Source organism: Ictidomys tridecemlineatus, unplaced genomic scaffold (assembly GCF_052094955.1).
Source record: "Ictidomys tridecemlineatus isolate mIctTri1 unplaced genomic scaffold, mIctTri1.hap1 Scaffold_339, whole genome shotgun sequence".
NCBI lineage: Eukaryota > Metazoa > Chordata > Mammalia > Rodentia > Sciuridae > Ictidomys > Ictidomys tridecemlineatus.
The window spans coordinates 124511-148809 of NW_027522401.1; the positions used below are offsets into that span (position 1 = coordinate 124511).

Consider the following 24299-nt stretch of genomic DNA (forward strand, 5'->3'; position numbering starts at 1 on the left):
CCCGAGCTTCCACAGCTGGGGTGGTCTGTGGGGGCAATGTACTGAGAAAGGGATTGTTCTCTGAAAATGACAGGCAAGCAGGGTACCTTTCCTCTTCCTGCCTTCAATCCAGATATGTGATATCTGGAGCCACAGCAGTGATCCTGCATCCAGGAGCCAGGGAACTCTGAAATGGATGGCCAGCACTCTAGCATTAAAGCAGAGAGAAGGGCCCTGGGCTCGAGGGACCCGCTCAGCTGCAGGCCTGCTTCCTGAGGCCCTGAGCCCACAGCACCTCATGGTGCACTTGGGCTTAAGCAGTGCTACAGCTGAGCACGCTTCTAGAGTTGCTCACATCTCTGAACAGCCACGAAGGCCTAGCTGCCAAGCAGGCCTGGCTTCTCTTTGGACCACTTGGCCTCAGCAGGAGGACCTGTGTGATGGGCAGGGTGGCTGACCAGCTGTGGCCTTTCTCACCGAGCTAGACAAGGTGGGCACCCAGGAGCAAACCTCCCTGTCACCTTCCAGACAGGGACTTCAGAGGACGCTGACATTGCCAAGATGTGGCCAACGCCCTTCCTGAGAAGCTGTGCTTGAGCATGAGGGTCAGGTAGTGGCCCCACACTCCCCGTGTGGGGAAGGCCTGTCAATCCTCAACACCACATAAAAATAAAAAATAAACATATTGTGTCCACCTAAAAAAAATTATAAAAAATAAATATTTAAAGAAGAAGGCACCTCCTCTGAAGTCCCTCTGCAGTGCTCCGGCAGGTGCTGGTCTGGGCTGCAGACCCTCAGCCCTGGCGTGTCACCTCCTCCTCTTACCCCACAGGTCAGAGTGGGGCCGGCAACAACTGGGCCAAGGGCCACTACATGGAGGGCGCAGAGCTGGTGGACTCGGTCATAGATGTGGTGCGCAAGGAGTGCGAGAACTGCGACTGCCTGCAGGGCTTCCAGCTGACCCACTCGCTGGGCGGCGGCATGGGCTCGGGCATGGGCATGCTGCTCATCAGCAAGGTGCGAGAGGAGTACCCTGACCACATCATGAACACCTTCAGTGTGGTGCCCTCGCCCAAGGTGTCGGACACGGTGATGGAACCCTACAACGCCACGCTCTCCATCAACCAGCTGGTGGAGAACATGGACGAGACCTACTGCATCGACAATGAGGCGCTCTACAACATCTACACCCTCAAGCTAGCCACACCCACCTACGGGGACCTCAACCACCTGGTGTCTGCCACCATGAGCGGGGTCACCACCTCGCTGCGCTTCCCAGGCCAACTCAACGCCGACTTGCGCAAGCTGGCGGTGAACATGGTGCCCTTCTCTCTTGCATAACCTCCCAGCTTTGGAGTGCAGGAAGCCCATCTGAAGGTGAAGATATTCTGCACCTGACAAGTTGCATCTTCCAAAGAAGGCCACAGACCGGCTTCCACACCACAGGCCCAGCCACAGCCCTGCCACTCTCACCAAGAGAGTCTAACCCCTTCCTCTAGAACTCAGAATGGCCTTTTGTAAGAATAGCTGCAAAAACAAAACAACAACAAATACCCCAAAGAGAATGGTTGGGGTCCCCATCTGGGATAGGCACGTCTGGGTGAACATGATAAAAGGGTTCCTGTTTGATGCCAGTGGTTTGGGGTGGCCTTCTGGGTTAGTCAGCTTTTCCTCCCAATGACCAAAATGTCCAAGAAGAATTTTGAGGAGGAAAAGTTCATTTTGTTTCATGGTTTCAGGGTTCAGTCCCTGATTGGTCAACTCCATTGCTCTGGACCTGAACTGAGGCAGGACATCAAGGAGTAAGAGCCTAGCAGAGGGAAGCCAGGAAGGAGAGAGAGGGCAGGAGGAGCTTGGAACAAGATCTACAACTCTCCAGCCCTGCCCCACCGGGCTAGTTATCACCAGGAGCCCATCAAATTGCTAATCTGACTAGGTCACCATTTTACAATCAAATCATCCATCTCACCTCCTGCAGACCTCATGTGCATACCATAACAGCTGCTATATGGGGATGGACAGCCACTTTGTGCAGAAAGGAAAAGCAGAATTCTAGTTGGTTTTTCAAAGTTAAAGCAGAAGGGACTTCCTCATCACGAGCACAACTGGTGTGGTGAGGCTCCAGAAAACTGTTCTAGTCTCAGGTTCAGTTGTGTTGTGTGGATCTGTTTTGAGCAGGCATGTGGAGTTACTCGTGAGCTTAGCCCCCTCCCCCAAGACAATCACCTCCTATAACTTTCTTTTCTTTTTTGAGACATGGTCACCTTGGGTTGCCCAGGCTGGTCTTGAACCCCTGGGCTCAAGAGATCCTCCCTCCTCAGCCTCCTGAGCAGCTGAGACTACAGGTCAGAACCACCACCACAGCATTTTTGCAATTTTAATGTAACATCAGCAGTGTCTTTTAAGTGGTGAAGAAGAAAGAACTCCAAGTACCACACCATAACAAACAGGTGGGTGGGTCACAACTCTATGTGGGGAGAGAAGATCCAGTTGCAACTGGTGAATGGAATGTACCAGTTCTGATGCCACGCAGGATCTGGGCTAAGTCAAGGCACCCTTCTGCACAGCTCTGCCCTAGCACAGCTGCCTCCGCCCCTGCGCTGAGTGGAGCTCAAGTGCCGTTTGGTACGCTCAAGCACATGGACAGCTCACTCCTAGTCACTGCGAGTGAAGGATATGGACAACAGGCCTCAGGGAACTTCCCTTACTGTCCCCCACATGCCCTCCTGCCCTGTCCTAAATGAGCTGGCCACCAGAACTCCTTCCACGACCTGGTGGTGCTAAGCCCTATAAAATCCAGCCCTTTGTTGCGGCCTGCCACAAATTTCCCCTCAGAAGTATGGTCCATGAAGGTCTGCCTCCATCCTCTTCTTCTTTTTGTATTCTTCCATGTGCTTTCTGTGAGAGTGGTGGCCAAGAGGGGTGGGGACAGAGAGCACCTCAGTTCCTCTTCTCTTCTGTTCACACTCACTGCAGGTCAGATGGGTGTCCAAAAGGGACTGATGGAGCTGCCACACTGTACAACTCCAGGTGGTCATAACTGAAGGAGAGAAGAGTGCCCCTGTAGTTGCACATGCACAAACTGTACCGTTGCCTACAGTCTGGGAGAATGGTAGCTCAAAGATGGTGAAGAGGCAGCTGGGCATCTCTCATCTGCACCCATGACTGAAATGCCTTTGACCAGTTCTGCTTTGATAAATCTGCTTCCAAGATAAAGAATGACCACTTTTCCACAGAGCTTTCTCTTTGTCAGGCTCTCTCCTAGGACTGTACACATACACCTCCCTGAACCTTCCCAACCTGCGCATGCTGCCCTGAGCAACTTTGGTCTGTCTCCCAGAGTTCCCAACACACCATAAATAAACAGACCATCAGAGAGGCCAGTGGAGCTTTACCCTGCTGCCATACAACAGGAACAAGCTTGACTCCTCTTTACTAGCTTGAGATACACTGTTTTGGCTGACCATATGTAAGTCCCCTCCTTCTGACCCAAACTGCAAGAATCCTGGACATGCTGACCACAGCTTCTGTGAGTGAGTCCCCCAATAAATTGTGCTCTGTACTACCCTAGACCTGGCTGCCTCTTTGTGGTCTTCTGACACCTCCTGGACAGTTCTCCCACTACAGGACTCAGTTTTTCCTTTGTCTGCATTTCACAGAGAAGATGAGGAGGCTCTTTGCTATCTTGTCCTGAGTCTTGGTGAAGGTTGTGTGTCTCCCCTCTGGGCTTACAGTGGCCAAACATCTGCTTCCTCCAGAGCACCTTCACCAATAAGAGCTGCAGCTTTGCTCCTATGGCCGAGGTGAGCCAGTACTCCTTGGCCACCTGTGCCTTTATTGTTCTGATTTTGAGACCAATCACTTCCTACCCCCTTACCCACCCTTAAGACCCACAAGCACCAGTGTATAGTGTGGGCTATGTGACAGGATGGGGAAGGGTCAGGGAGGGGAACCTGCCACCTACTAGCCCTCTCAGACATCTCTGTCTCTTGCAAAATTTCCCCCTCTGGGGGACTTCACCTAGCATTGTACTAGTGCTCCCCTCCTCCAGTGGGTGGCCATGGCCATTATTACCCATGGAAAACTGTAGCCCTGATGCTGACCTTTTCCATTCTTAGGAGCAGGATGATTGTCCGAAAACGAAGATTAACGAAAACAGAAAACACTGGGCTCACCAAGGTCACACTCAGAGTTAACTGAAACTGGCCAGCATGTCTCAGAAAGGGGGAGAATAAGTGTCCAGGCCCTCCTGGCATCCCTGCCATAGCCACCTGGATTACCCCTGACTGCAGAGTAGGCGGAACCCAGGGGAGTCTTCACCTACAGACGGTGGCTTTTAGAGAGGGGAAGGTGGGGGAGAGCTAGCAGACAGAACTGAAAAGAGGAAGGAGGCTTCTGAAAACAGGAGCATAAATGGGGTGGGGGTAGGAGGGATGGGGTTCATAGGTTTGGGACCACCTGGCTCTTGGAGAGAAAATGTACACACTTTGTGAAATATCCCTTTCCTACCTGTTCTGATCCATTCTCCATGGATCAGCATCAGAGGGATTTGTGTTTTTTTTTTTTTTTGTATTGAGAATTGGATCCTAGGGTGCTTTATATTGAGCCATATCCCCTGTCCTTTTTCATCTTGAAACAGGGCTTTGCTAAGTTGCTGATGCTGACCTCAAACTTGTGATCCTCCTTCCACAGCCACCCAAGTAGCTGGGATTACAGGCATGGCCACCACGCTGAGCTTCACATAATTTTTAAAAAATAAAGTCATAATGGGGTGATGTGGTGCACACCTATACCCACAGCTACTTGGGAAGATAAAGTGGAAGAATACCATTAGAGGTCAGTCTGGGCCACTTAGTGAGACCCTGTCTTAAAATAAAAAATAAAATTAAAAGGGTTGGGGGTTTAGCTCAGTGGCAGAGTGACCCTGAATTCAGTCCAAAGTACTGAAACTAGTCAACCATGCCACTTTACCAGACTCTTCCAGCAGAGACAATGACGACAGTGATGTTAAAGACACTGAGAGTGACCAGATGCCAGTAAGAATGGCATAACCACCATGAGAGAATTTTTAAGTTTCTTAGAAAATTGAACACACTCCATATGATCTACTGATTCTGCTGCTGAGTATTTTGCCTAGGAGAAATAAAGGCGTATGTCCACACAAAGACTTGCACACAAATGTTCTAGCAGTTTTATTTGTAATATCAAACAGTGGCAACAACCCAGATGTTTATCAATAGCAATAAAAAGAGTCAACAACTGCTCCCTGCACAACATGAATGAGTCTCAAAGTAACTACTGAGTGAAAGAAGTTACACAAAAATAAGTACGTACTGTATGAATCCATTTCTAGGAAATTCTAGAAAAGGCAATATAGTGACAGAAAGTAGAACAGTGGTTGTCTGTAGATAGGGGCAGAAAAGGGCACAAAGAACATTTGAAGACAACAAAAATTAGGTTTTCTACCTTAATTGTGATAATAATTTCTCAGGTTCACATATATGTCAAAATGCATCAAACTAAATACTTATAATGTGCAGTTTATTATATGCCAATTGTATCTCAATAAAGAATAGATAATAGATTTCAGAGGCTTCCATCCCACAAGTCCAAGCCAACATGTCTATAGCTGGCCCATCATCCCTCCATCTTAAGCCCTTTCCTCCTGCCTTCTCTTGGCACAAACTCTAGCTGCAGAAGCTGCTTTTGGCTCCACAAGCACACCATGCTGCCAGCTCCTCAAGGCCTCTGTGTTGGCAGTTTCTCTTCTGGATGCTTCTCTCCTGCTTACCCTTGGGATCTTGACTGGAGCATCTGGCCTTCCTGCCCCTCATCCCAAGTGCCACCTCCTCAACCTTCTTGGTGCTCAATACATCCCTGATTAGTTTGCTTCTTTGCTTATTGTCTGTCTGCCCTCCTGGGTTCTGGGATCTTGTCTGTCTTCTCAGCACCATATTTTGGTGCTCAGTCAGAACATGGTACACAGTTGGTGCTCAATAAATGCATTGTTGAATGAGTGGAGATATGGTCATGACATATACTAGAGAGAGGCGGACCTTAAATTGTGAGTCAAGTATGGGGTCATCTTTGCTCTCCTTGGAGCTGGACCAGGACCCACTACTTGCACAAACACAGGCTCAGGTCAACAGTTGGTACTAATATGTGGTTATGGAATGGGTTGCCTGCTAAGCTCACTGTCTTCCTCTCAGCCCTGGCCTTGCCTGGGCATTCAACCCTTCTTCAGTCCAGGGCCCAGGACCAGTGAAGGAAGACAACAGATAGCTCGCCTGCAGCTCCTAGCTTCTGGTGGTAGTGGGAGGACAGACAATAAATGAAAATATACAAGATGGGGGCACCAGTCAGTGCTGGAGCTGAGCATGAGGGAAGGACACCAATGCAGGAGAAAACCGTGGAGAAGCCTTGGAAGCCAGGGCTGAGGGTGCGGCCTAGCCTGTTGGGAATCAAGGAGAGAGACTGGAGAGGGAGCCCTGAGGTGGAGTCTGGAACAGGCTTCTTTCTCCCAGGATGGCTGTGGCTGCTGAGCTGAGAATGGACTTGGGAGGAAAGGGGTTGGGGACAGGTGCAGCTGCCATTAAGGGTGGTACAGCTTTGAAGAGGCTGAGTGCCCACTTGGACATGTTGAGTGTGAATGGCTTATCAGACATCCCAGTGATGTTAAGAAGAGCACTGGATGTCAGCCTCCGAGTCATGAGGAGTGAGTGAGGCATCACTGGGGAGCCATTGACAGATTTGTTTCTTAGAGTCACCTGCCTGAAGGCATCCAGAAAAGGAGTGAGCAAGGACAGAAAGGGTAAAAGGATCCAGGGCAGAGTCAGAGCACTACAGGGTCAAGAAGCAGGAGACCTGAAGGAGCAGCTGGTAGGGTGGGTGAGCAGGGAAAGGTGCCCCCTGAAGGTCTCTCTGTTCATTCTTCTTTGTTGTGGCCCAGTCCTGGGCTTGCCAGAGGACCATAAGGGCAGGCAGGAGAGAAGCAGGGAGAAGGGCCAGGTGGAAAAGAGTCTTCAGGACGGGGCCAGGGAGGGACAATCAGACCATCAGACCAGCAGCCTTAGAATCCCAGCTCAGTGAATTCCCCTCCAGTATGAACAGGTCTGGAGCGGATGAGCACAAGGCACCAAGTCACCCAGAGGTGGGTTGCAATCTTGCTTCACTCCTTATTGGTGATGTAATCTTTGTGAAGTTGATGAGCCACCCCACCTGTAGACCACCCACCTCCAGGCTTGGATAGGGTTAAAAGAGGTGGTCTGGAGTTCCCACTTGGGAGCCCCCAGTTATAGGCTCTAAAATCATGGTGCCCTCTTTGAGCAAAGTGACCATTTCCAGAGTCTTTCCACAGAGACCAGAAACAGGGGCACCATGCCCCACAGCTGCCCTCCTCTGTCTCAGTTCCTCCCTGCAGGGATAAAGCTTATCCTTGAGCTGGGGTGGGGGGGGGCAGGACTGTGAGCTGGAGCAACCCTGCTTCTGTCTACAAACACCCAGAAAGCAGTAGTAACTCCAGCCTCTGCGGCAGAGGCTGTCTCCCACTGCTGCTGCACTGAACAGCCCCAGCCTCCCTGGGTCGAGGATGGACTTGAGAGGAAACTGGGGTAGATGAATGAAGCTACCTGCTCACCAACAGAGAAGACCAACGAGGTCCAGCACAATGTCTGCTGCCTGTTAGGCGGTTCTCGCTTTTCCTCAACCAAGAGGGGTCCCCCGCCCCAGACCGGGTCTTGCAATATTGGCCAGGCTCCAACTCCTGATCCTCTGGAGTCACTCTGGAGTGACTGGGACTGCACGCATGCCCCTCACACACACTTTTCTTTTTTCTCTTTTCTTTTCTTTTCTTCTTTTTTTTTGACAGAGAGAGAGAGAGAGAGAGAGAGAGAGAGAGAGAGAGAGAGAGAGAGAGAGAGAGAGAGAGAGAGAGAGAATGTTATTTAATATTTATTTTAAAGTTTTCGGTGGGCACAACATCTTTATTTTATCTTATGTGGTGCTGAGGATCCAACCCAGCGCCCCGCACAGGCCAGGGGAGTGTTACCGCTTGAGCCACATCCCCAGTCCCACTTTTCTTTTTTAAAGTGATGTGGCTCGGTTTTAACCAGGACTTTTACAGCCTCCAGACTTACCACGGTGAGCTGTGTGCCCCGGGGCGGGATGTGGAGGCCGCCGAGCTCCGGGCAGGGCGCGCACCCTGGGGACCTGGTGTCATGAGCCTCCGGGCCGCAGGCGGCAGCAGCGCGTGGCGGGGCCGGACACAATGTAGCAGCCGAGGCGCGACGGGTTACAATGTAGCGGCGGTGGCGGCGGCGGCTGAGTTCTGGTGAGCACAGAGCGGCCTCTGGGCGGCGGGCCCGGCCAGCGGGCGGGGAGCGGGAGCGTTGGGCCTCGGACGCGCACGGCCCGCCCTGCAGGACCTCCTGAAGCCCGGCTGCGGACGCGGACGCCAGAGCGCAGAGCCGGCGGGAGGCCCCCGCGCACCCGAGGCAGGGTTCGGACTCGCGACCCCAGCTGCCCACCCTCTGGTCCTCTCCCGGGAGCGCCAGGCACTTCCATCTGGCAGAGTTTAGGACCTAGACGAGGGACCTTTCCACCCAGTTAACTGTCACCGTCAGTATGGGATCCGGGAGGCCCAAAGACCCGCATCACTGCGCCTTCCTCAGCGATGCTGGGTTGCTCTGAGCCTCGGGTTTCCCCTCTATGAAATGGGTGGGCGTGGTGGCAGACTGATCCCCACCAGGACCTGAGTATCCCCAGGGTGCATTCGGGTGGTGGGTGAAGGTGGAGATATGGGTTGGGGGAGGTTTGTCTCTGCAGCTAGCCTCATTGGTGGGTCGTCCTTAAAGGAATGGTAACCCTGTCCCTGGGCACACCTGGGTCCTGGCAGGCCTTGTTTAAGGTACAGATGAAGCGCACTTTGTCCCCCTCCAGGGTGAACTCTCAGGACCTCCAGATGACGGCTGGAATGGTAGCCAGGTGGGCAGGACATGGGGGGACTGATGCATGGATCCTGAAGATATCCTCAGCTTCAGCTCAGTGTCCCTCTGCCCCTGGGGCTGCTCTGGCTACACTCTGACGTTTTTTGATTGCTATGTTGGCAGTCACCTCCACTACAAGAGGGGAGATCTCTAGAGGGCAGAGAATAGAGAGTGGGGTTCTTTCCTCTCTCCCCTTTCTTGCCTGTTCCTTTCTAAGTCCAAGCCAGAATAATGGGTGCAGAGCTCTGTGGGGTGACTTTGAAGGGAATGGTTTGCTGGCTCTCTACTAAAGTCAGCAGCTGTACTCTTGCAGCCATGTGATGGGACATCATCTATCTGCCCTCAGCAGACAGGGAAACATGATTCCCTAACCAGTCAGGAGAGAAACTAGCACTGAGATGTCAAATGACACCACTGCTTCATCCATCCACTGCCTTGGTGCCAGGCCTGGGGGGTGACAATGCCACTCAGGAGTTGAATAAAAGATGCTGTTTCCTCTGGAGATTGCAGCCCCAAGACAGTTGCTGGGAAGTGTAAAGATATTGAGTCTCAGGCTAAGGTTTGCAGGGAGAGCTCCTGGGGGTGGCTTCCAAGCCCTCTACTCCAATTCCTTTCTATTGGGCTCATTATCATGTGATAACAGTGATAGTTTTCTCAGCAGCAACTCTGGGCTGCTGACTTTCATGTCTATACAAACATTTAACCTCTCATCCACTTAAGGAGGCAGTGTTCTCCCTGACTGTAGACAATGTGGTCCTGTAGCTCATCACTAGGAAAGCTAGACTTTAAATCAGAGTTGTCATCTCAACAATAATGGTAACAATGATAATAACAAGTTGTAGCTGGTACTTATCATGGGCTTACTATGTGCTGGCCAGCACTTTCAGAACTTTGTATTAACCAATATTTACAATAGGCCCATATGGTACTATCATATCTTCTCAGAGATGAGAAGTTGGAAGTAGAGAAATGTGTAGGCTTTTACCCAAGTCATGTAGTGGGGAACTGGCGGAACTGAGGTTTAAATTGGGCTTGCTCATCTTAACACCAAGAGGCAACTAGGGTGAAGAATCAGGTTTTGTTTGGGCTGCAAAAGACAGAACTCTATCCCCAATAACGGTGGTGTGAATGGAAGTTTGTTTCTGTCTCACTTGAAACAAACTTTGCAGTGAGTGCCCAGGGCTCAGATGGCGTCTCCTGCAATCTTGTCATTTGGCTATCTGCATTATGACTTCTATGTTCCTGCCCAAGGTAGTTGCTCCAGCTCTACTCAGTACATCTTCTCCCCAGACAGCAAAAGGGAGGAAGGAAGGACTGCAGAGGGGAAGCCCTCCCTTTAAGAACAATTCCCAGAAGTCTTGTGTGATCTTTTTGTTCATTTCCTATTGGTCAGAACATAGTCACATTACCATGTCTAGCTGCAGGAGAGACTGGGAAATCATGTGACAAGCCAAAAAACAAGGACTCCCTACTCAAGATGAAGGCATCAGTGAATATTTGGAGTGCATAATCTCTCCTGCTATTCTCTGGGCACTTGGGAGGTGGGTATCAGATGGCTGCCTCTGACTCTGGTGCCCAGTGTGAGCCACCCATAGTCACCAGGTGATAGTGAGAGGCCAGGCTTGAGCCACAGTACCTTCATCCTCTTCTGTACCTTCCGGTTTTGACCCAGGAGCTGCCTGTCAACAGGTGCTGGCTCCTGCCAGACTAGAACTCTGGCTGTCCAACCCATGCTCCACGTCAGAGGCATAACAAGCAGGACAGGATCCACAGGTGGTGTGGAGCTCCTGACTCCAGTGTAAGGACAGCATGGTGCTGGGGTGGGGCTGTTTAGCTGCCAGTGAGGTGACACTGGGACCCAGGGCAGGGCCTTTTCCTCTGGACTCAGTTCTCTTCCATTTCTTTGGGGTGAGGGAGCAGAGGATGAGTCACAGGATTGTCTTGCATAACAGGTATGGAAGAAGCATAACCAGGACTCCTGGACTTACTGCACAGCTTTGAAAAATTATCTTTTGACTTAATATGATAGTAAATCTTTTCTGTTTTTGTTTTTTTTCTTTCTTTATACAATGGATTTAAACCAGGGTTGCTTTACCACTGAGCCACATCCCCAGCCCTTTTTGTTTTCTATTTTGAGACAGGATCTCTCTAAATTGCTTAAGGCTTTGCTAAGTAGCTGAGGCTGGCCTTGAACTTGTGATCCTCTTGTCTCAGCCTTCTAAGCTGTGTGTGCCACTGTACCCTGCCTATCAGAGTAAATCTTACCAAGAGCTTATTTTGTGCTCAACTTCTGTGAACCAATTTCACCTGGAAAGTGGCTGACTTGTGGATGATGGAATGGAGGTAGAGGGAGGCCGTGGAGGGAACAGGGCCAGAGAGGTTGAGGAGTGTGACCCAGCTAATTAAGTGGGAGCCGTATTTGGCTGCCCGTGTTCCTGCCCAGACAAAGCCCTTTCTTCCTGCCTTGAGTCCTTAGCCCTGTGTGTCCTTAGTTTGTTGAGTCCTGTGATGGGAAAGAATAGTTACTGATCCTTGACTAGGCGCTTCCTTCTTGTTACCTTGGAGGACAAGGCACAGAGCTGTGAGAATGTCCCAGGTCATGTGGCTCTTAGCAGGACTGGAACCCAGTCCTGAGAGGTGCCAGCAGAGTCTAGAACCTGGAGGCATTCCTGGAGCAGGGGGAAGATGGGCCCTGCCAGTCACACAGCAGACAGAAAAGCAGGGTGGGCCCCGCACTGGCTGCAGTTCCAGGAGTTGTGGTGGGAAAGGAGCACCTTAGGTTGGGATGGAGGATCCCAGTTGTAGGAGACGTGTCTCAGGGAAGTTGGCGAACAGCAAGGGCATGGCAGGACTTGGCCGAGTGAGGCCAGTTTAGATGTATGGGGGACCCTAGCGCTGGAGCCCTATAGTGTCTGGGGTAAAAAAAACCCTGAGCTGGGAGGGAAGACCTTGGGTTCCAGAGCATCTGGCTGGGCACCCTTGGATAAGTCATATACATGACGGACATCAGATGGGCCGGTCACTGTGGACTTCCCCAGGGGAGCCTGCCAAGGGGCCTGGAGGGGGTCTTCAGGTGGTAGAGGGAGAGTCTGAGGATGGAGGCTGTAGTGTGGGAATGCTTCCTGAAAGAGGTAGGGGTTTTCGGGAATGGGAATGCTCCATGGTGAGGCTGGGACCTGGGTCCTCATCTTGCCCTGCCAGGTGGAATGCTATGGAATATGATGAGAAGCTGGACTGGTTCCGGCAGGCCCACCTCAACCCCTTCAACAAGAAGCTGGGGCCAAGGCAGCATGAGCAGGGACCTAGTGAGGAGGCCCTGGACATTTCTTCTGAAGGTAGGTGCTAGGGGACTCTGTGGGCCCCCTGACTCTTCTCCCAGCCCACTACCTTTCCTCCCACTGCCCTCTCCAGCATGCTGGCTTTCTCCCAGAGTGGGTTCCCAAGGGCACAGTCGCTTTCTACCTGCTCTGTGGATTGCTTCTGCCTTCTTGCCAGCAGGAGCTTTTGAGGGCAGGGATTTGTGTCTGGTGTGCCACTGCTGAATCCCAGGGCCTGGCACATAGTCCACGCTCAGAGGACACTTGTGAAACAAACTCAGAGCCAAGACTGGTGGGGGAAGTTAGCAGGTGAAGCATCCTGTGCAGAGGCCCCTGCTCACCTAGGGGTCAGGAGGGTATGAATCCAGGAACTGCAGATGTGGCCTGCAGTACACACCAGAGTATGGATTTTGTGTTATAACTGTTCAGTGGCTACACCACACAACACACTTCCTTTTTTTTAGAAATTCAGTTGCTTTTTTGGTTGTGTAGAATCAGTGCAGAGTCCATGTAGTTATACATGAGGTATATGCTGTAGAAACTGAGATGTTTCTATAAAGCTATCTTGTGGGCCTCTTTTAGCACCATTGAATACCATTCCACCTCATCATTTTTTTAATATTTATTTTTCGGTTTTAGGTGGACATAATATCTTGATTTCACATTTATGTGGTGCTGAGGATTGAACCCAGGCCCTTGCACATTCTATACGAGCGCACTACCACTGAGCCACAATCCCAGCCCCTCCACCTCATCTTTTTGAATTAAACCAAATGGACGTGCAGAGCTGAGCAGGCCCAGCTCCCCAGGGCCTCCTTCTTGTGTCTACCTGGGTCCCACTTCCCAGCTCCAGTGGCCCCAGCTTCCTTCCTGGGGGATGAGGAGCATGAGAGAGAGCAGGCTGAGTTTTCTTTCCTACCATCCTCCATGCCCCTCCTCTCTTCCTCCAGAGACTCTGCCTGAGCTGCCCCCTGGGGAGCCTGGGTTCCACTGCTCTGAGTGCGTGATGGATCTTGGCCTGTCTAAGGACCACTTCTCCCGCCCTGTGGTGAGGTTTGGGTCTGGGAGGGGAGAGGGGCTGGACCATGAGGTTTGAGGTGTGCAGTCTTCCCTCCCCAGGGAACCACCATTTTCAGGTGTTGATAGTCCCCTACTCAGCCAAGTCCCCTGGAGCTCGAATCTGAGCCTGTTTGAGAGCAGATGGAGAAAGCCTGGGTTTGGAGCTTGAGGACCTGGGGCTTCTGCCCTCCTCTAGGCTCCTGCTCCACATTCTTGGGGAGCCAGTGTGAGGATTGGTTCCCTTTGGGGTCTTCAAGGGTCTTGTAGATCTGCAGTAGAGTGAGGGTGGATGAGGAAAGCAGGAGGCCTTCTCTGCCTCCCCAGCTGCCCAGCACTGAAGGGCCACTCTTGCTTGTTCTACATGAAGTTCTACAAAAGGGTTACTTTGAATGAAAAGTGAATGTGGAAGACCTGGAATTATTTGAAAAGTTAGAAAGCCTTTAGTTTTATGCAAACTATCTCCAACTTTTATTTGAGAGAAACACAGTAAAATCAGAATGTAACTTAAAAAGATTTAGCCAGAAGTCACCCGATTCTAATTCATTTTTCATTTTGTATGTGGCCTTAAAACGTTGCCCATGCAGATACATGTTTTTATCTTTATTGTAACATTTTGAATACTTCCTTTTGGCCACAGACTTTCCAAGGAGAAGGGAAGGGTGCGTCTTCTCTTTGCCTGGGTCTCTTAGAGCCTAGCACACCGGTGGATGAGGAAGGTTCCTGAGTGTCAGCCCAACCTGCTCAGCTCCAGGAGCTGCCTCCCTGTGGTCTGTTCTGGGTCTGGGGCTTAGCAAATCCCTGCTAGTCTGGTGGTGGTGGACACCTCCAGGCTCCTTTATTGGCCTTTGTCTGGGCTTGGCAATTGAGCCAAGTGACCATTTCCTATCCTTTATGACAGCAAGTATCATTTCCCCAGCTTGCCTCTAAGGGGAAGTTCTTTTGAAGTCAGTGTAACAGTCAGCCACAGTGGTGCGTACTTGTAATACCAGTGACTTGGGAGGCTGAGGCAGGAGAATTGCAAGTTTAAGGCCGATTTTCTCAGCAACTTAGTGGGACCCTGTCTCAAAAAAAAAAAAAATATCACCACCACCACCAACAAACCAGCACTGGGGATGTAGGTCAGTGGTCAAGTGCCCCTGGATTCAACCTACAGTACAAACAAACAAATAAATAGTAAGTGAAATAGTAGAGTCAACAAAACAAAACAAAAAACCCTAGTCAAATTTCTGAAAAAAAGGAAGTTAGTGTGCTTGTGTGTGGAGGAGTGGGGGTTGGGCTGGGGACTACATCAGCTTCCAGCATGTCAAACAAGCCCTGTACCACTGAGCGTCCATCCCAGCCCTTAGAAGTTGTATTTTGGAAAGCATCCTGAATTACTGGGTCTTCAGAAGTCTGTGGGTAGACTAGTCCAGTTGGGGACAGGCAGTGCAGGATGGATTCTGACTGTGCTGCTAATTCTCCTGAGCTTTGAACAAGTCCTCATCTGGGGGAAGGGCTTGAGGTCTGCTCTGTGCCTAACTGTCCATGAGGACCAGTCTGGCCTCCAAGGGAGAGTCCAAGGAGTGGCCATCTGACTGCTTCCCAACCTGGCAGGGTCTGTTCCTGGCCTCCGATGTTCAGCAACTACAGCAGGCAATTGAGGAATGCAAGCAGGTGATCCTGGAGCTGCCTGAGCAGTCAGAGAAGCAGAAGGATGCAGTGGTGAGGCTCATCCACCTGCGGCTGAAGCTCCAGGAGCTGAAGGTGGGTGTTGGCTGGCTGTGCTACAGGGGGAGCCTAGCACCAGGGCTGTAGCAGTGGGGACAGAAGCACCAGGGTGGCCTCCAGTTCCTCCCTGGTGCGTCTTTTTGGGCTCTGAGGGGCTGAGATATAAAGGCATCTAGAAATGCAGAGTGAGGGATGGGCCCTTATCCCAAGTGCAGGCTTTTCCCCTCTTGGTTGCAAGGAACAGAAACCTGACCTTACGTAGCTTAAAGGAGAAGGAAAGTATTTTCTTGTTAACCAACAGATCCTCAGGAATCCTGCCCTCTTTTGTTCTGCTTTCCATGTTTGACCCCTCCTCAGTAGTCCGCAGACAGGTGATGCAGACACGAGCCCAGCAACGGCAGCTGGGCTTTGCAGCAGAGGAGAGCTTCCTTTCCTTTTTCTTTTCTTTTCTTTTTTTTTTTTTTTGGTGGTTCTGGGATGGAACTGGGGCCTCCTGCCAGTTAGGCAAGTGCTCGACCACTGAGACAGCCCCAGTCTGAAGCTCCCCTTTGTCAGTGGTTAGGGCAGAAGTCAGTCCTGGGCCCTCCTGACCTCTGACCTCCTGACCTCTGCCACATGGCCATGCCTGAAACAAGCACCGCAGTGTGCCAGCTCTGGTCAGGTGTCCCACTGAAGTAAGTGAGTGGGGCAGTACCTCTTTGAGCCACATCCTCCTCTCTAGATGATGAGAAGGAGTTTCCTGACAGGAGAACAGAAGGAGGTAATGAATCCCAGAGTCCAAAATCCCTAGGTGTCCACTGCAGGCCAATTTTGTTCCTCGGCTTGGCTGTCATTGTATGCCCTGCAGTGACCCACAATGTGTGTGTGGCCACAGCCTCACTGATTTCCTAATGAAGACTCCACATCAGGAGACCCTTGGAAATCAGTAAGGCTGTGGCCACACACAATCCAAAAACTCAGTGATTTAAAGGAGATTGGTGTGTGGTTTTCCTCATGAAAACCCCCCAGGTGGTCCAGGGCCTGTGTGACAGGTAATGGTGTTGAAGACCTGAGTCATCCTTTTTCATGGCTCTGCCATTCCCTGGGAGAGTCCCAAAGGGCTCCACACCACGTTGCTTTGGTCTGCACCCAGCCAGCAAAGGGAGAGTAGATCATTCCTGCTCACAGGGCAGACCCAGGTGGCAAGTGGCTGACAGGGCTGCCAGGAAATGGAGTGGGTGGTCTGTGATCTGCCCCTGACTGACCGTCTTTCTATGGCTAATGGGAACTCAGACTCCTATAAGCAGTGCCTGGAGGAAATAAGTAGAGGGGCTAGAATAAAGGAAAGGAGTTGAAACTAGCTCACTGGTGGCCCTTTCCTGGCTCTCTGTCTGTAGGACCCCAATGAGGATGAGCCCAACATTAGGGTCCTTCTTGAGCACCGCTTCTACAAGGAGAAGAGCAAGAGTGTCAAGCAAACCTGCAACAAGTGCAACACCATCATCTGGAGACTCATTCAGACTTGGTACACCTGCACAGGTAGGCCAAGACTGAGACCCACTCCTACTGGATAAGCAGTCTAGGTCTCTGGGGCAGGGCAGAGAAGTCCAAAGCTCTGCTTCCAGATGTGGGTCATGTTCAGGTGAATCCTCTATAGTGTACACAGTGGACCAAGACCTATTGTGTGCTGGAGATACAAGGAACAGTTAGGGGCAAAGATCCTGCCTTCACTGGCCTGCATCCAGATCCAAGCTCTCCAGAACGGTGGTCACTAACTCTACATGGCCATCAAATTAAATAGGAATCATAGACTAAAATGTTGTTGACAATGTCAAGCACTCTGACTTCTAAAGAACTCCCACAGGAAGAAATTCCTCCAGCTTTCCCAGACATAGCTGTGCATTCTGTTCTTCTCACCACCTTAACAGTATGAGACGTCCAGATCCAGACAGTCGCAATGGCTTCCCCCTGTGTTCTCTAAATAGTCAGTCACATTCATAACCATTCTTTTAACACAATCAATTGTAATTATTTCTAGGGCTAATATAGAGTGTTGCACTTTCCAAACAAGTGCAGGTCTCTGGGATTACTCAGAGGTTAATCAGGGAGGTTCCCCTCCCTGAACTGAGTTATCCTGATCATACCACCCATCTTCCCATAAACATGTGGCCCATGCTAATGAGAACTACAGTTATACAAATTACACTTGTGAATCTAATATCCAGAAAGCTATAAAGTAATGCTGTGCCAGCCACAGTGAATGGGGATTAGAAAATGCTAAGCTCTCTAGGACTGGCACACCCCTGCAGTCCTGACCATTTTTGTGTGTCAGCTTTTCTCACCCTTATTCACTTTCATTATGTCTATAGCTCTTCTTCCCCAACTTTGTCCAGTACCAGAAAATGCTGCCACCTGCTCCCTCAGGTTGTCATAATCTCTATCATTTTATGCCAACAACCACTCAACCACACAGACATCCACTGAAACTTTGCAAGCAAGACCATCCCGCCACCCTCTTATATTCCTGTCATAATCAATTGCTAGTAACTCTTTACTTACCTAATTCCAACATTAAGAAAAACTTCATAAGGTGCATGAATTTCTTTTTGTACGCTGTGGTCCCTGGAGTGAAACTTTCCACATTCTAGGTCTATGACTTAGGTAAGTCACTCAGTGTCTCCAAAAATCACTTCCTGAAATGAGAATGAATGTTAATGATATTGTAATGAAGGAAAAATGAGTTACAATATTAAAATACATAATTCCTATTGGATGATTTTGATATTATCTTTGTTTTTATTTTATTTCATTATTATTACCAATTTAACTGGGCTTTTATATTACAATTGTTTTTATTTTTACTGCATAACTTTTACTTGTAAATAAATACCCACAACTGTGATATATTGTTTCCAGAATTAAGCAATTAATTTTCTAGTACAAAAGCTAATGTTTAATCCATACTAGAGATTTACAGTTCTGAGAATAAAGGAATATTTTTAAAGTAATTTTTCAAATTGTTTTTTGAACATGATACTTACTGTGTTTCTATTAATTTACTTTGATGTTAAAGGACAGATTTCTGTAATCCAGTTACTGCAGCTTTGACTGTGAAGAAGCTGCATTCATGGAGGTCTTCAAAACTGACTTTGTTCTCTACACACTGCATAGGCACACCTCCTCCAGTCCTTGGGTGAAATCTAGTGGCCCCATGGTTACCTGCTTATGTTCAGATAAGGAAATATCCACTGATTCTCTACAGGGATGGAATAAGATCTGGTTGCAGTAATTATACTGCCAGTCCAAGGCTTATAGTCAAAACAGGACACTGCATTGAAACATGAAGTTTCTGTCTCAGAAACAGCCAGTCTTGCCAGAATTCTGCAGAGTCTATCCAGCAAGTACCAAATATACTTCTCCCTTTACATTTGGTACATCTACCTCTTCCAGCAGACAGGCCTAGTGATCTTGTCTTCTGACCACTTCAAGTCCAATATCTACCCTAGATTAAAAGAACAAGAAAATATCACTTGATGGGTGCTCTTTTCCCTGTGTCCACAAGGATTCTATCTGGATTAGACATGCATTCATAGGGGACTCCTTCATTGGCATTCCCTGTGGTTTCCTGGGCCTCATTCCTGTATTTTCTCTGTCAAATTTTCACAGTTTTCCCCTGGACTGTCTCTTCAGTTCTGTTCGATAAATATTCATTAAGCATCTACCGTGAGCTAGGCACTGTGCCAACTGTTTACGAGGCACAGATATCTTCTCAATGAATTTATACTAAAGGAGCAAAAGCAGCCACACCAACACATCCATCCATCTATCCATCCATCTACCTGTCAATCTACCCATCAATAAACTAACAAATAACATGAAATGGTAACATGGTAAAGAAAGCATTTGGTGTTCCAGAAGTCTCCAAAGTGAAGATGATATCTGATTTAAACAAAATTAGAAATTACTAAGGGTTTTAACTGGGAGAGAGTAACATTCATTTATGCACTCATTTATTTATGTAGTATGTATTATTTAGCTATTTTGTACCAGGCATGGTGCTAGGTGCTCAAGGTAGGATAGTGAGTAAATCTGGTGCTGGGTATTTTTTTTCATGGAAATCCTCACTGACTGGGGAAGAAGACACCCAGTCTGCAGTTTTGATGATGTTAGATTAACAATGTAAATAACATAACGGAGTAGAATTACAATGGAATACAGGAAGGAAGAGATAATTGCAATAGCCCAGGTGCTATTTTATGAGGACTTAAGATAAGACAGGGAAATACATTTGTCTGAATTATCCACAGAAATGCATCAGATTATGGACTCATATTTTTCTGTTAATCTATATGCTGCAGACATAGTATTCATTTAATGAGAAAAGATATAACACAGAATGGTGTTTCCTTGTCTGCCTTGAGTATTCAAATTTGTGGTTATTTCCAAATGATGTTACTCAGAAGGATAGAAATGGAAATAGAACCAACTCCCAATAACATAGAGTGGATAGATCTTAAAAAATGAAACAGTGAATAATTGTCATGAAAATGACAGTCTTGGATGCAGACAAAGGGAACCAATTCTAATTTCAGATTGTGCAATCAGGCAACAGAGCTAAGCAGAAATGAAAGGCTTTGTAAAAATCTCATGTCATAGTCTAATTTTGATTACAAAACATCCACCCACTCCAAGAACAAATTAAAAAGTGCTTAACCTTAACAAATCTGTATCTGAAAACTTTTCTGTGGGGTTCTGATAAGATGAATGAGATTCAGTTATTGGACCATTGGAAATTAGCCTGTTTGTCTATGATGCTCAATATTTATAAAGCTATGCATTGAATTTAGCAAACATTTACTGAGATTCTAGCAGGGTAGGTGCCTTCAATAATGTGAGGTTGAAAAAAGACTTAATTTTGCCTTCTAGAAATTCTTGGTATCTACTAATATGCAAATCACAAAGATGGCCTAGCGCAGTGATAGAGTGTGGACTTTGAAGATATCTTTTGCTTCAAACTCCAGTCCTTTTATTTAACATCAGTGCCTGTAAGCACATTACAGGTCTCTCCCTTAATTCCAAATTTTGCCATTCCTCCAATAAAAATATTAGTATGGTATGAATTTTCTAAGCTGAAAAACCAAAACCACAAACAGTGGATTAAAAATAATGTACATTTATCATCTTGCAGTGTCAAGGGAACAGAAAACTAGGAGCCAGCTTACCCTGGTCTACTGCTCAGGCTCCAAAGAGGCAAGTCTGAAACCAAGAGGCCAGTCTAGCCAGGTCCTTTCTGGAACTTGGGAATCCTCTTTTAAAGTTGTATGGTTGTTGGTGAAATTTGGCCTTTGGGGTTATATGACTAAGGTCTCCAATCTCAGAGTGGCTGACAGCCAGGGCCTGTGTTCCTGGCCCAGTGTGTTCTCATGGTCCTTCTCTCGACATAGCAGTTCACATCTTCAAAGCCAGCAGCCATGCTCCTGAACAGCAGACCCTTTTTTAAAGGAATCACCAGACATTCTCCCTTTTCATTACATAAAGTCAAGTGATTAAAGATTTTAATTATTTTTGCAAAATCCCTTCATCTGTGTCATACTCTGCTGTTTAGAAATAAGTTCCAAGTCTGGCTCACATTCAGAGAGACCAGATTCTCATGGGCCAGGAAATCAATGAGTACATCTTAGAATTCTTTACAAAGGGTTTGGATGGGCTGTGTAGCTCCAAAACGTAGGCATCTGTGACTTAATAGCACACCATTGTGGTCACATGCTGAGGCCCCTTACCAAAGTCTGCTTAGAACTTTCAGCCTGATGATGCCACATGCATCAAGACAGTATCCTATATACTAAGTGAAATAAACCAGACCCAGAAAGACAAATGCCACCTGAAGTTGCTTACATGTGGAATCTGAAAATATTGGAGCAGAGAGTAGACTGGGGATTGCCAAGGGCTGTGGGGATGGGGGTGGGAAAGTGGAGGATGTTGTTCAAAGGATAAAAAGGTGTTTTAGAGTTCCCAAAGTTCTGGAAGTCTAAGGTACAATATGGTGACTGCAGTTAGTGATACCATATTTTATTCTTGAAATTTGCTGAGAGAGTTGATCTAAAGGTACTTTGATTTTTTATTTTTGCATATTGGAAATCAAACCCAGGATCTTGCAAATGCTAGGCAAGTGCTCTAACAGGGAGCTGTGTCCTCAAATCCCTATGTTAAGTATTATTAGCACAAAAAATAATGTAACTAAGTGGTGATAAAAATGTTAGTTAGCTTGAGTGTGGTGATCATTTTGCAGTGGATACGTACATTGCAACATTACTGTGTACATATTAAACATATGCAGTTTTAATTTGTCAAGAATATCTCAATATAGCTAAATAAGAAAAGGAGAAGGAAAGGCTTACTTACTTAAAGATCTCTGGGAGTGTAGGGCGAGCCTCTGAAGCTGGTTGGAGATGGCTGGAGAGAGCCAGTGAAGGTCACTGGCCTGGGTTTCCTTACAGTTAGGGGTAGAGTCCGAGTCCACATCTGTACATGCTGATGAGGCTGGCTTTCCCATCAGCATGTACAGATGTGGGCACAGGTAAGCAGAAGGGTGAGACACAAAAGCTGCCAGAAGCCAGACATCAAAAAAATGGAGTCAGAGGGGTCCTGGCACCTATGTCACAGCAGCATTGGGGTTGCCAGCCCAGCTGGTGTAGAGGCAGTGAGGGGGAGGGGTGCAACCATCCTCCATCTTTCTCTGCTTTTCTCAGCCTTGCTCTTCTGACTTAGGGTCTTTGCACGATTTATGATGGCTCTGAGACCTTTTTTATCCTTTTTGTCCACATTCCAGGCAGCTGGAATGAGAAAGGAGAAAAGTCTAACACATGACATTCCTCAGCTATCTGTCCTTCATTTAAAAACTTCCTAAAAGGTACTACAAATAATCTTTTCTATGCCTCATGACAGCACCATGAGTTAAAGAGGGCTGGGAGCCTCAGGGGAGTGGGAAATGCAGGTTTCCTGCTGATGTAGTGGGTAGGAATTCAAAGAGGAGAAAGATTTTTCCTTGGATCTCAAATACCTAGTCCAGTTACTGGCTTTTTTTCTAGAAATTCTATTAATTAAAAAATATGCACATTTAGCTACTTCAAATAATAATAATCTAGGAGAATTATAGATTTTGTAGAAAAATGGGTGAAGAGTAGAAAGTGCCTGAGAGTCCTCACTCTTCCAGTTCTTCCAAAAGTGATCTTCTTGTGAGATCGGGAACTATGTTGGTGCGTCTCCACGAACTCAGCTCCAGACTTCCTTTGGAAGTCACCAGCTTCTCCACTGATGCCTTTTTTCCAATTCAGGGTCCTCCTGTGTTTAGTTACCACATCACCTTCTCTCTCAGGTCTGTGATGCCTTTCTAGAATGTTCTATTTCTGAAGACCTTGACAGTTCTGAGGATTCCTGGGAAGTTGTTTTGTGGACTAGCTCTCAATTTAGATTTTTCTCAAATTTCTCATGATCAGCATTTTGGGGTATATCATCACAGAAGTACAAAGCATTTCCTTCCCCATCACAAGAGATACTACATGTGAAGTTGTTTTGGGGTTTCTGAAGTTATGTTTTCCTCCCCCCATAGACTCTAATTTGGAAGTGGGTCACTGAGTTTAGCCCTTACTCAGTGGGTGTGGCAGGGAAGGGGATTAGGCTCTGTGTTAGCTTTTCACCTATGTGATTGAAATGCCTGACAAGAACAACTTAGAGGAGGAAAAGGCTCACAATTTCAGAGGTTCAGTCTCTGGTCTGCTTTATCCCTTGCCCTGAGCTTGTGGTGAGGCAGAACATCATGGAAGAAGGGAGTGGTGAACAAAGCTGCTCAGAGGCCAAGGACAGATATTGTCCATCCCTCAGTGACCCATTTCCACTAGTCACATGCCAGCTTCCTATAGTTACTACTTTAATGGGTCCATTTGAATTATTAATCTATCAAATTGACTTCACACTGATGAGGTTACAGACCTCACAATCCAAATTTTCCACCTCTGAGCATTGCTACATTGCCTAACATATGAGTTCTCTGGGGGACACTTTTATATCTAAACCAAAACAGATTCCATCTCCTGTAAGGAAGAGATCTAAATATACTATCTGGACTTCTTCATTAAATTACCCCTCTTCCTAGTTTATTTATTGCAATAATTTATTTGTATTAGTATGGAATTGTACATATTTTTGTACATTTTGTATAATCAATATTAAATTATTTATTGTTTTTTTCTAGTCGTTTCAGCTCTGGCCACTTGGAACTCTTTTAACTGGCCTTCATGACAAGAGACTGTGGGCTCATCAGGAACTTTCCCTACTCCAGCTTCAGAATCACCTATTTCTCTAAGCAGCCCCTTTTATTGGAAAATGGTGCTAAAAACTAAGGCCTGGGAACAGGATGCACATTGAATTTTATAAATGTCAACTGAGTACTGACATGATGGAGATAGTGCTATAAAACGATGGTCATGATTAAATACCAGTGGATAGTTACAGTGTAATAACAAAATGTGCTTTGTGAATGATATCAATGAATTTGTCTATACATCATCTCATTTTATTCTCCTGCAAGCACATGAATGAGATATATTAAATCACAAAATTCTCCAATTTATGCATGAGAAAGGGGAGGCCTAGATATGGCCAAGTGCTTTGTGCATGTCACAGAACTAGTGAGTGGTAGAGATGAAACTTGAAGTCACAACTTCCAGATCACTCACTTTTCCATCACAGTATGCTGCCTTCCCAAAGGATGTTTTTAAAAGAGTTCCTTCAAAGTTTTTTTTTTTTTTAATTCTTTTAGTTTTTGAGTAAGTCAACAAAATGACTAGTCCTAGGCCAGGCACTGATCCAGAGTAGAAATTAAAAGTTGGGTGGAGCAGTTCCTAGCAATGTTGTAACTGGAGAAGAAAGTCAGTTAAAGAGTCAAAAAATAAGTATATAGTTTCTTGGAGTATGAAATACCATGCAAAAATATCATTTTCTGTAAGATGAATGATGAAAAATGGCTACATTAGCCAAGGAGGCCCTAAGTGTATTAAGGCATGGCAGATACAAAGAAATCAGAAATAAAATGATACAACCACAGAAAAAATAAGGTTCCCATGGCTGGAACAGACTTGGTATGTTCCATGAAATATAATGAACGCCAGTGTGCTGGGAAACTTGGGGGGTATATTGAAAAAGATAAGGCAGAAGATAAGTTAAGCAGAATAGACCTCATAGGGCATTGAGATGGTTTTGTTTCTACTATTGTTAG

General features: G+C 47.4%; 1 protein-coding gene across 1 annotated transcript; it reads left to right on the forward strand.

Moving 5' to 3' along the window:
• The first annotated feature begins 8815 nt into the window (after positions 1–8815).
• Positions 8816–23775, forward strand: LOC144373272 (differentially expressed in FDCP 8 homolog). The gene is made up of 6 exons (XM_078036375.1): positions 8816–8961; positions 12165–12298; positions 13231–13328; positions 14933–15082; positions 16423–16564; positions 23277–23775. The coding sequence occupies exons 1-6, from the start codon at positions 8834–8836 to the stop codon at positions 23321–23323; spliced, it is 699 nt and encodes a 232-aa protein (XP_077892501.1). The 5' UTR covers positions 8816–8833; the 3' UTR covers positions 23324–23775.
• The last annotated feature ends 524 nt before the right edge of the window (positions 23776–24299 follow it).